The sequence below is a fragment of the Rana temporaria genome, chromosome 5, assembly GCF_905171775.1.
Source record: "Rana temporaria chromosome 5, aRanTem1.1, whole genome shotgun sequence".
Lineage (NCBI taxonomy): Eukaryota > Metazoa > Chordata > Amphibia > Anura > Ranidae > Rana > Rana temporaria.
This window is the reverse complement of record NC_053493.1, coordinates 291,919,484-291,932,831: the sequence shown is the minus strand read 5'-3', so window position 1 is coordinate 291,932,831 and position 13,348 is coordinate 291,919,484. Positions and strand designations below refer to the sequence as shown.

Sequence of the window (13,348 nt, the reverse complement as noted above, 5' to 3'; positions counted from 1 at the left end):
AAATAGAAAGCTTAAAATACTTTTGCTGTTCTACCAAATCTCAACCCTCTAGAAAATTGTAAAACTATCAATTAAATCTAACACTCTTTTGGAGCCAGTTGTGACCAGTGGGGAATATATGACTTTTTCTTGTAGTCATAGGGTAACAGCAGACATATAGTATGTGTGTCTGTGTAAGTATTCCAGAGACATACTGTATGTAGACTGTTGTGTTTACAGATCAAATGAAAAAACAATCTCTATGACCATAATGGATACTAAATACAGGTGAAACTCGAAAAATTTGAATATCGAGCAAAAGTTCATTTTTTTTACTAATGCAACCTAAAAGGTGAAACTAATATATGAGATAGACTCATTACATGCAAAGCAAGATAGTTCAAGCTGTGATTTGTCATAATTGTGATGATTATGGCTTACAGCTCATGAAAACCCCAAATCCACAATCTCAGAAAATTAGAATATTATATGCAATCAATAAAACAAGGATTGTACATAGAACAATTTCGGACCTCTGAAAAGTATAAGCATGCATATGTACTCAGTGTGGCGTGGTGTGGAAGCTATCAGCCTGTGGCACTGCTGAGGAGATGGAAGTCCAGGATGCTTTATTAGTGGCCTTCAGCTGTTCTGCATTGTTCGGTCTCACGTCTCTCATCTTTCTATTGGCAATGCCCCAAAATTTCTCTATGGGTTTCAGGTCAGGTAAGTTTGCTGGCCAATCAAACACAGTATTCCCACGGTCATTGAACCAGGTTTTGGTGCTTTTGGCAGTGTGGGCAGGTGCCAAGTCCTGCTGTAAAATGAAGTCAGCATCCCCATAGAGCTCATTGGGGAAGGAAGCATGAAGTGCTCCAAAATCTCCTGATAGACGGCTGCATTGACCCTGGACTTAATGAAGCACAGTGGACCAACACCAGCAGAAGACATGGTTCCGCAAATCAACACAGACTGTGGAAACTTCACACTGGACTTCAAGCATCTTGCAGTGTGTGCCTTGGTTTCCAAATGAGATGCAAAATTTGCTCTCATCAGAAAAGAGAACTTTGGACCACTGAGCAACATACCAGGTCTGTTTTTCTTTAGCCCAGGTAAGACGCTTCTGACATTTTTCGTTGTTCAGGAGTGGCTTGACAAGAGGAATACGATTTGAAGCCCATGTCTAGGATCTGTCTGTGTGTGGTGACTCCAGCCTCAGTACACTCCTTGTGAAAGTCCCCAACACTTTTGAATGGCCTTTTCCGGACTATCCTCTCCAGGCTGCGGTCATCTCTGCTACTTGTGCACCTTTTTCTTCCACACTTCTCCCTTCCACATAACTTTCTATTAATGTGCTTTAATACAGCACCTTGGGAACATCCAACTTCTTTTGCAATTACCTTTTGAGGCTTTCCCTCCTTTTGGAGGGTGTCAATGATGGTTTTCTGCACAACTGTCAGGTCAGCAGTCTTTCCCATGATTTTGATTCCTACTGAACCAGACCAAGAGACCATTTAAAGGCTCAGGAACCCTTTGCAGGTGTTATGGCTTAATTGGCTAAATTGAATGGGACACTTTGAGCCTAGAATATTGCACCTTTTCACAATATTCAAATTTTCTGAGATTGTGAATTTGGGGTTTTCATGAGCTGTAAGTCATAATCATCACAATTATGACAAATAGTCTTGAACTATCTTGCTTTGCATGTAATGAGTCTATCTCACATATTAGTTTCACCTTTTAAGTTGCATTAGTGAAATAAATGAACTTCTGCACGATATTCAAATTTTTGGAGTATCACCTGTAGCTTTATTGTGTTACCAAAGCCATAGGTCTGCTTCAGATGCAAGCAGCTTCATGACTTCCGTAAACCCATATGTTAATGCCTGATTTTCACCTTTATACAATTTTAAAGCGTAGCTGTACCTGCCAAAAAAAACTGCCCTAGGTTTTCCAGATTTAAAGAAGCAGATGTGTGCCCCAGAAGGATTAGGTGTTAGACTCCATGACTGCACTGCCACTGGCTGCACTTCTACTATGTGACCTCACACTGGTCTTATTCCCAATGAACCACCCCCAACATAGGATGTATAGATGAAGACACAACTGGTCTATTCTGCTTAAATGTTTATTGAAATCCAACAGGGCCCATTGAGGAAAGTGTGATATCTCTCTCACAGGTTTGACAATACAAAGCTCTTGATCATAAAGTAGTTTCATTTGGATATCAGATGAAAAAGGAGCCATTGGATCCCAACAGGGTGAGTCTGCTCCAGACGACCCTAACTAAAGAACCCAATTCATACACCGTCTACATTGAAAATATTCAACAACCCTATTCATGGTACAGTTCCAAAAAAAGGTATCCAACCCGTGCTTTTTTCACACACAAAAAGTGCTATATAGGTCCTCCACCAAGAGCAAAGTACACACAGACCGTTACCCTCGTTAGTGGACCATCTAACATAATGGTCAAACACATTAAATTAAGCCAGCTCCAAGCCACAAGATCCACTGTATCACTGGATGTCTTTAACCTCACTACCAGGAGGGCTTCCAATGAAAAGAGGACCTTAACTCATGCAGGGTGCAGAGATAGATAAAAGACATAGTATTACTGATACTAAAAAGATTTATTAAAAATAATCCAATATACTCACAAACGTAGGTATAAAACTTGCATTTCAATCCATAAAAGCAGCAAGAAAGTTTCCAACTGTAAAGATGTCTGATTTCCACTGCGCGGCGACATCAGGTGACCAAGCTCCAGGGTGAACAAAATACATGATATTTGAAAACAAGCATCAAGCAATTATGCTTATGGTACTAGTCAGTATTTTATAGTTTTATACGATATAACTGACTTCTGTAGCATCTCTTCTGAAGCAGACTAGAAAAAATAGGTTTACTAATACAAACCCAAGCATGATGTTTCCCAAATTTATCTATAAGTAGATAAATAAATCCCCCATGGATATTATAAATCCTCTCGGTTGTGCAGAAAAACGTATGTTCTATTCATAAAAATATCTCCATGAGCCTACCTGAAGCATCAAGACATACCCCACAATCTAGAAGATAGGGCCATCTGGTGGAGGCTATAAACATTGGTCCTGCGATGTGGAGTATAGCTCTCATCTTAAGGGGGCATACATGTACATCTTTATACTTAGTAAGGCAGCATACAGCTACTTAATGTCTATGGTAGCATTTTAAGTACAGGCGCAGCTGCCATTTTAGGTGTTTTCAGCTTCCAAAAAATGAAGTAAAAAAACACCTTTGTTCTACTTGGCAGCTGTTGACAACTTCGGTCCCCACCTTTCTAGAATTCAAGAAAAGTTCTATCAACACACAGCTGACTAGGAGGGTTTGGCTCCTGATGTGTTTTTCATTTAAAGGAAAACCTTAGCGTTCTAAATAGAATGTGTGACTCTTGAGCAGTGTGTTGGGTTTCTATCTTAAATGAAAACTGAAATTCTTTGATTTTCATGTAACATTTTGAACTGACCCCATGACATCCCTAGCAAAAGTCTCATTTGCTCTGTCAGGATTTTGTGCTGCTAGATTTATACAAACAAACCTTTCTAAGCTACTCAGCAGTTATGTGTTTTACTGCCTTTCCGCCGTGTTCATTATGTGTCGCAGAAAAGGAAAAAGTAACCAGCTTTTGAGATGAAAATATCGAAGGTTGTTTGGGCAGAAATGTATCAGATTCAATAAATAAATAAATTATAAATTATACCAAACCTTACTCTAAAACATGATGCAGAGGGCCTTTTGACACTGTGTACCTGTTAGATTACATGGGATTGTATCACCAAAAGAAGTTATCATTTATAAAAATGTGCCAAATAAACAATTTCAAGGAAAAAAATACTGGATGTTCAGAAGAACTGCATGTGAATATACTTATACATTTTCATGCCAGTTGAAGAGGACTGGGCCTGCCCAGTGTCGTTCTGGATATGAGTCAATTAAAAGGTTAAATTTGTATATTATGGGTTACGGTTACACAATATTGGCAAAGAGAGTGATAAAAGTTTATTTATTAAATGGCATGAGGCAGAACTTCAGCCAGCTTCTTCCTTCGCTTTGGCTAGGTTGGGGAGGATTTACAACCACTGTTAGCATTTTACTGACGTCAGTCAGTAGTTAGTAGAGCAGTGGACAGTGTCAGTTGAGCAGAGCTTGGTGTCAGTAGGACAATGGATGGTGTCAGTAGAGCAGAGGACAATGTCAGTAGGCGGTAGATGGTGTCAGTATGGCTGTCAGTAGGAAAGAGGATGGGGTCAGTAGAGCAATGAACAGTGTCAGTAGGGCTGTAGACAGTGTTAGTAAAGCAGAAGACGATGTCAGTAGGGCAGAGGATGGTATCATAGGGCAGTGGACAGTGTCAGTAGGCAGAGGATGGTGCCAGTAAAGCAGTGGATGGTGTCAGTAGGGCAATGGACGGTGTCAGTCTGTATAGGAGAGGACAGCATCAGTAGAACGGAGGACAGTATCAGTAGGGCAGAGGACGTTGTCAGTAAAGCAATGGATGGTGTCAAGAGGGCAGTGGAAGGTGTCAGTAAAGCAGTGGACGGTGTCAGTAGGGCAGATTTTGGTGTCAGTAGGGCAGTGGTTGGTGTCAGTAGGGCAGTGGACAATGTCAGTGTATTTTATTCTTTAAAAATGTTTTAAAAAAAATCATTGTTTACAATAATATATTTTTTTTTTACAGTTTATTCTGGAGCCCCATGGGGAGAGGGGCGGTGGTTGGTGAAATATCAGGGATATAAACAGACCCCTGCTGTCTCAATTTTGAGATAGATAAATGGGCTCAGGACAGAGATTCCCCAGTCCCTTTCTCTGCAGTCTCAGCTGCACTGGACATTGAATAAATGGGAAGTGCTGAGCAGCTACCTGTTCATTCGCCAACTGAAGCATAGTGAACACAGTTCACTATGCTTCAATCACAGTTGAAAATTGTACATTTACTGACCCCTTTCCGGCTCTCCATACTGAAAGCAGCAGTGGGAGAGTAGAGGAGGGGAGCCCGGTAGTGCTGTGGGGAGGGGGGAAGGAAGCACACGAGGACCAGGTAATACAAAGAAGAGGAGCCTGGAGAGGAGGGGTGGAATTTAGTAGAACCGATAGGCTGTAATTTCCTCCCTGTGGCAGCTGAATGCCAGTAGGAGGGAGAGGAGGGAGAAGCGGGCATTGCCGAAATTCAGCTGCTGCTGCTAGGAGGAAAATAAAGCCCATTGGTTCAATTAAATGCTGCCCCTCCACTTCAGGTTCCAGGGTGAGCAAACAAGGGACGCAATCCACCCATCACCTGCCCATGATCGACGAGTAGATTACAATTGATGGGTTGATGATCCCCGCTATAAGGGCATGTTTACACCAGCAAGTCACGCTGGTCGCCCTGCTGCTAGTATATGCTAGGAGATACAGTGGCAATATGCTGATCCCAGTGCATCACACTGTTACATTTTTTCACAAAGCTTTATTGCAAAGTGACATTTCAATACAGGTCAAGGGTCATGCAGCGGTGGTTTGCTTTTCAGCCCTATGCGCTGTAAAAAAGTACTCCATGCAGGCGTGGGCTCCATGCACACCACAGCAACCCTGAAAACAAGGCATTTCACCTTGTAAAAACATTGGTTCTGTGCTGGAAATAGCTGCCTCCATAGCACCAGCACGTCTGGTGTGAATGATCTCTAAGTGCCAAAAGGAAAAAATATCATATTAACTGGTTTATCTTATTGTCATCTGTGTAACTAGCTAGGTAACTTGTGCTTTTACAGCTTTTTTGTGACCTTCCCTGTTATGTTACTTAAGCCAGCCATACATGGATTGAAATGGGACTGGTTCAGCAGGGACTGGCTGAGATTCGACTTGGGTACAACTAGCCTGTCAGATTATAGCTGCAGCAGTAATCATTATGTTCTGCCAGCCAGTAATGCTCCCTGTGACTCCCCCCCAGCCAACAGAACACAATAGTGCTGCGGGAGGCATTCCTTCAATAATACTAATGGTGTTGATGGGGGAATCAAAGCTATAGTGGAAGGAAAGAAAATCAATTGATTTATAGGCTGCCTTAGTTACTTTAAAAAGTTATTCCACACCAAAGAGTTTCACCAATTTGGATTGGAGTAGGAAAGGCTTCAATCCCTTGTTACATCTCCACTACTTTCAAGGTTCCCTGGAAGAAAAATCGTTGCAGGTTGAGTTCAATTTTTCATCTTTACAAGGATAGGTTATTGATCGAAGGAACTGTAACTTGCAATTTACTAAACAGGTGCAAAGTTAAAAGAAATGATGCAAAAAAAGTCTTAGGTTTCCAAAACAAGCATACCCTGCTTAATAATGAATACTTTCAAAAGCGTTGACTATTCACAGCAATGTCTCTGTTACTCAAGCAGAGTAATATGTGGCTGCAAAGCATATTCTTTTACAAGTAAAACAGTTTGGAACACAACTACTTGTGATATTCCTAGAAAACAGCATTCCTCTCAGTAAAGTCCAGGTGAACAACTGGAGGTATCTAAGGCACAAAGGGTCACCCCACTGGATCTGGAATACTCTGTTAGCAATTGGTGAGGGTCTCCCTGCAGCTGGAGAGTTTGCCTTCTGTTGGGCTCATGCATGGCTGCCCACTTGCTGGTTTTAATGGTAGAGGACCTCTCTTCTGGTTGCAGGTCACTTGCCCAGCTACCTCAGCTTCATCAGGCATGAGTTCTTGACAGAAGGAAGATGAGGAATTTATACTCCCTGTGCATGTTAAGAAACCTATGGAGTTGTGGGAAATAGAGTTAAAGTGGCCTACGCTTTCATCTAAACATTGTAAATAAAAGGACACTTCCCTATACAGCTAAACAACTCATGTCATGACCTTCTAGGTCTTCACATAGTTCTATGCGAACTACTTTAGAAGCTGCTTGATACCATATTTTCGTGCCTTGCACTATCACTTTTATTGTGCCTTTTAAAATGTTTGTCTAAAGTTTTCCTCAGTTTTCATTCAGCTTCACATATTTCTATGGGAACTACTCTTGAGGCTGCTTGATACCATAGTTTTGTGACTTGCAATATCAATTTTAATGTGCCTTTTAATATGTTTGACTAAAGTTTTCCTCAGTGTTATGGGCTATGTTTGCATCCACAATGTAGGCCATACCAAAATCACACCTGTTGATTGTGCCTGTAAGTGGCCATTTATTTGTTATCGAAATAACTAGCATATGCACAGCTTAACAACTTAATACAGAATACTGTATTGTCTATCATTGTCTCCATTTAAGTTCCTATTACAGTTTATTCTTGGCTCATTATCTAAAAAGGAAGCTTGGGTGGCACTGCTTTGAAAGGCATGTGTGATAGTGACAATGTAAATTGTACCTTGCGTATTGCTCAAATGAAGCAGACATGATTGTTCGGTTAGATCTCCAGATAATTAAATCATCTTGTGAACAACTGAGGCAGTCATTTCTGTTACTTCAGTCAAGCTGGCATTTTTCTAGTACTATTAGGAACTTATTGCTGTAATTCTGCTCCTAACCTCGGAGTGTGGATTTTCCCCTCCTTCCATGTGGCATAATGTTTTGTGACTCTTTTTTTTTCCAGAGCTTCTTTGAAGGACAGGCAGCACCGTGGGATTCAGCAAAGAAAGACGAGAACAGAATGAAGAACAGATATGGGAATATCATAGCATGTAAGTCTTGACAGTACAATAGTGGCACTGCATATGATTCCATTGCAGTGGCTGCTCTGATAAAACTGACCAGAAAATTTTCCCAGCATGCACTTTGGGGACAATTATATTTTAAGCCCCGAGCAGTATTATCTTTGCCTAATGAATGCTGAAGCTAGCAAATTAAATATGTGGATTAACCCTTCAAGACCTAGAGTCAGGATGGAGCTAATTTTGTGTTCATTTTGCTGTGTTTCAAGGTTGTGAGTGCCTGGTAATTAAGCACTCATTTATCTTAGGTTACAGGTTTTTGTTTCAGAGAGATTCCAGGCTGAAATTAAAGATTTTATTACACAGGCAAATTTATAACCTTTACAAATGTGAAACATCCGTAGATCATTCAGAAGAAAAGGTTACAAATTTTGTGCCTGTTAAATAAATCATCTTAGCCCAAAGAGCAGGCATATATTTAAAAACTTCCTGCCGTATAGATTATTATGCGCAAACTCGCAAAATCAGAATCAATTTCCTCTTCTAAGGTTAGAACGTTCACAGCCGAGATAACACTAATTCTATGTGAAGATTTAGTACATAGAACAGGTTTAAAAAACAAAACGTTATTACATTATTAAGTTACAATTCCTATAAGATGGCTAAACAAGTTTTAGCTTTCCCTCTAAGTTTTTATTGAATCAACATAAATGGGGCTCTATTGTGACCCAAAAAAGGACTGTTTGAACAACCAAAAGCACAAGGAGAAATATCATTAATGAAAATTTTAATGTCAGTCTTTACTTTTACAGTAGAGTGAGGAATTTCTTCGGTTCACTCAATCTGACCGTTCCCAATTTTGGCCACATATCAATATGAATACAAAAAAAAAATACTCTAGTTCTGCTGTAAGATGCCAATTGTCCAGATCTGTAATGTTCCAACCCCACCCTGATCCTATCGCTTTCTTGCTGTTTTGCCAGCCTGTTGCTAAGTTGGCTATACATATATATGTATGTATACGATCTTTGTTAAAATAAAAATAAACTGAGGGCTTGTTTACACTAGGTCCACTGAGGCTACTCTTGTCAGCCTTCTCCGGCACAGTCCCAACACAAGACAAGACAAGACAAAATGCCTTATTTCTTGTGGTGTCAGTTCACAGTGGTGTGCAGTAAAAACAAGTTCTGTATGCACCCCCTGCAGCAGGGGGGCGCCACTCTCTTTTTCTTGATCAGCAATTAAAAATTTGAGAGAAGTAGACTTGTAGAGCAGATTGTGTACATATGTGTACACTGTTTAAATTCAGTTTAGCCTAAACAAATGAATAATAGGTGGATATATAATTAAGAGCTTTTGAATCTACCTAATCAGTTTGAAGTAGATAGACCCAATAAGACAAGTAAGACAGACATACATTCTGCAAGAAGTAAATAAATAACTTTGGTTTTAATACTGGTAAATAGGTCTGTTCTGGTTCTCAAAGAGCTGTGCAAGATCTATTTTTGTGATTATTTACTACTATGAATTCACTGTCCACTTCACACCTTTGTTAATGGGGCAGTTCTCTTCCAAAGCATTATGATTGTCTAGTGGACTGACGTGTTCTACTAGGTTGTTTTCCACTAAAGTAGAACAGTATTGGCATAACAATAATTTTAATTACAGATCTATAGCTTTTAGCATTACATGAGACTGACTGTCACTTGCTGACACTGTTGACTTTTTGATACTAGAGCATAATTAAGCCCTGTGGTGCATTAGGAACTAGGCTGTGTCTTATCACCGTGTAAGGGAAATACGTAATAAGAAACTGTGCCATCAGGAAGAAAAGTAATTTATTACAATGAGCAAAAGCAGCTAGCTCAGAGCAACGGGCCAAGACCCATTTTAATTTAATTCAACAGACCTTTTGGGAATCTGTGAAGACTTAAGTTTTCTAATTCCATTCCAAAGTTATTCAGAAACTGGGTAAGCCAGATAATCTAACTTGTTACAATGGCACATCCTTTTAATTCACATATTAGTCATAAAGCCATGGATTTGTGAAATGTGTTATGCCTCAGAGATGTTTACACCTTCTCTAATTTAGAAGGCAGGAACAATCAAATAACCAACGTCTTTTTTTCTAATCTGTACAAGCATATAAAAGAACATTCCCCAATATGAACCCTGCAGAAAGGCAGCTTCCAGTTATGCAGTATGCAATAGAATCAAAGCTGGGACAGCACACTTTTTTTGTAAGAGTTTGTATTTGTAGTATGTCTGTAAAATGTACTCTAGGATTGTTTGTCCATTTTGTCAAAACATAAAAATTACAAAAAATCCTAATAATGTTAAGAAATTATAACACTGTAAAATGACTTTAGCTCCTAGGGCAAATCAAACTTAGCCATACCTTCTACTGTCCTTTAAATGCTGCATTGGACAATTCAAAAGTACTGCTAGTTCCAAATGTATCTTGTTTCTTGATTAAGTCATTTAAAGACACGCAGCTTTTTGATTCCATCATTATATATAATAAAGCATTCCTGGCACCTAGTACCTAAGCTGTATATATATATATATATATATATATATATATATATATATATATATATATGTATATTGTGACAGGAAGTCAGGTAAATCTGTGGCTGTTGTCACAGACGGGACATACATTTCTGCCTTGTTTAGACAATACACCAATTGTTATTGGGTGTCGGCTGCAGAAGTAGCCAGAAAAGGTCTAAGGGCATTGGAAAACTTCAGCTGTTCAGAAAGAGGCAATTAAGGCCTCTATAAGTAATCCAGAAGATTACCACTGATTTGCTGCATCCTGAGGCTTTGTGAGTAAGGAGAGCTGTGGCTGAAAGTCTTCTGAGGAGGTGAGGAGGTGATTGATTTTTCTGTGTGATAAAAATCAAAAAGAGACTAATGTTTTTCTGCTGTATGACCAGCAGTGTCTGCCCAGCACTAGGCTGTGCCAGACTCCCTAGATAGGTTCCTGTGTGGTGAAGGTAGACGCTCCCAAGTGGCCAGGGTTTATTTTATGTTTGATTTTGTTTATGCTGTTTGGATGCTTGCACTTGTTTCCAGCAAGATGGAAGAATAAACCAAAATCTTTGTTTTCAACCGTCTTCGACTGCCTGTCTGTATAATTTCAGTGTGTAGTGAACCCATCCAGGGGGTCACACACCCCGCTACCGAGCTAACCCCTTACAATATATATATATATATATATATATATATATATATATATTAGTCTAGTTCTTGATTGGGTGGCAGGGTTAAGCAGGAAGAAAAACAAATGACAAGGATTCCTACCATTATATAATTCTAGAACATAATGCTGTCCCTCTTCCCCTATTCCTCTCATCACATTTGTACCTGCATCTAGCTACTTTAAAAGTAATGTGCTGTACAGTATTCATGCTTTTTGGTTGCTAATTTGATTCAGCTAGATATGAGGTGTAACATAACTGCTATGCCTTGTGGATTCATTCCTGAACAATTAAAGCAATAGTGTTAAATGTTTAGCAAGCATTTAAAAGTATAACTCTGAATTTGTTGCAGATGATCATTCCAGAGTGAGACTGCAGAGTATTGAAGATGAAGCCAGCTCAGACTATATCAATGGAAACTATATTGATGTACGTATTATATTATTGTTTTATTCGACAGTTTGTTAAGCACATCTGAATGTTTGTAATCAGCTTGATTGATGGTCCCAGGATCGGTCTTAACGATGTCAGAGGACCTGAGAATGATAGAGCATAGTGCAGAAGAGGCTGCAGTGAACCAGTAAACTGGGTTACCAAGTCTCCTAGACCGAAACAAGCTGTTAACCCCATGCAGTGGACCGTCCACCCCCCCCCCCCCCCGCAAGGAAGGATTATTTATTTTAAGTTTTTAAACTTATTAATACTATAAGTATATTAACTTTGATTTAAGAATAAACATTTTAAAACACAACAAAGTCAGAGCATTATGAATTAGCTAATGAAACCGTTCAGCAGATACTGCTTACTTTGCTGCTCAATTTATCTGATTGAAACCTCCAGCTAAGCATCTGAATAGGGATGTGTTACTGCTGTGATGACTTATTTAAAAAAAATCCTTCTTGCAGCACAGTTGAGAGTAATACTTGTTCATGTGTGATAGGAATACTAGAATGTTATTCTGATGGCTGGGCAGAAGACTTCATTATATTAATTGCAATATGTTTTCTGAACTCAAAAAGTGGCTTTAAATTACATATTTAATGGGCCTTCCAGGCCCTTTAAGAGGTTTAGGAGGCAGGGTGGGGTTTATGATCTTGTATACAAAAAGATAGGAGTGAACTGTTAGCGCAAACACTGGTATATGTCTAAAAAACAGGCACAGTTCAATAGTCCATATAGTGGTACAAATGACCATTCCTGGAGATAGGGAAATGGTGGGTGGCAGCTGTCCTCAGAGAAAAGCCAACTCTGTTAAGGAAAGACAAGGGGACATAGAAGGGAAACGCCACTCAAGTGCAATATGTCAGATAAAAATGTTTAATCTAAAAAAGAAATGCACTTACAAAACCTAAATATAGAACGGGCTCATCACGGTCTCATAATGCGCGGTCCGGTCTCAGGTCCATCTAGATCCATGAGTCTGCAGGCAGGGAGAAAAGTCCATCCTGTGACCACGAGGAAACAGCCAGATTCAGCGTGGAGCACAGACGATGACATCACAGGAAAGCGCAACCAAGAAGAGCACCGGAAGAAAGGTGGGGCTAGAAACAAAAGGCTACACACTCGGAGACAGGCTCCTTCTACAGGCCATGTTTTGTAAGTGCATTTCTTTTGAGATTAAACATTTTTATCTGACATATTGCACTTAGGTGGTGCTTCCCTTCTTTGTCCCCTTAAATGATCTTGTGATGGCTGTGTTTGGCTGTCATGGTGGTCACAAGAACGGAAAGCTCCCAATCGCAAGGGAGTGTGCTCTTAGCACAGCTTTATTTGCACCAATCCATGCAAATATGGGGCCACTCAGCACCAAGGTCCACCCACCAAGAGGACGCATGTTTGCGTGTCGCTAGTGCAAAGAGGTTAAAGCTTATCCCTGGGGCTGTGGGGCAGCCCCTGTACTGCAAGGGTTAAATTGGGGCAGCTTATGGGAGCAGAGGACTGGGTAAGTAAAAGTGCTTTTTCTGGTACACTAAACCAAAATTTAACCATTGCAATGAGGGGTAGCCCCAATTCAAGGGAAGATTTTTACTTGTGATTGTGTTCAACTTTAAAAGAACACAAAAAAGCAAATATTACATTTAGTGTTTCAGGTAAATACAAAAACTACACATTTCTTTTAAAGAATAAAATAAATTCGGAGACAGTAATGCTATCCTTTTTTACCCAGAACCCCTGATTTAAAAACACGCCTTATACATTCTTAAATTGCTCAGCCAGTCACTGCCTGAAGCAATCTTTAGATTTTCTGACTAAAATCAACTTTTCCCTTGGTCACTCCAGTACAGGTGATCCTCACAGAATTCTATAGGTCCGACTCTGAGAATTTACTTAATAAAACTGTAATGGAAGCATGTAAGTGCACTTTCATTAACCGTACCACTTAAAAACTTTAGCATTGACTGATGCTGTACTTTAGTGTAAAAGTACAGGATAATGGATTATGTCTATTATCTCTACACCTCTCATATTGTACGCTTGCTTAGGAAAAGCATTGCATAAT

At 39.7% G+C, this 13,348-nt stretch overlaps 1 protein-coding gene across 13 annotated transcripts in view; it reads left to right on the top strand.

Annotated features, from left to right (window-relative positions):
• PTPRM (protein tyrosine phosphatase receptor type M) overlaps positions 1-13,348 on the top strand; it is a 916,041-nt gene that overhangs the window by 743,306 nt on the left and 159,387 nt on the right. For all 13 annotated transcript variants that reach the window (XM_040353983.1, XM_040353984.1, XM_040353987.1 and 10 more), the window contains 2 exons: positions 7,588-7,675; positions 11,201-11,277. In XM_040353983.1, coding sequence (XP_040209917.1) covers positions 7,588-7,675; positions 11,201-11,277 — 165 coding nt within the window. The remainder of the gene's footprint in view (positions 1-7,587; positions 7,676-11,200; positions 11,278-13,348) is intronic.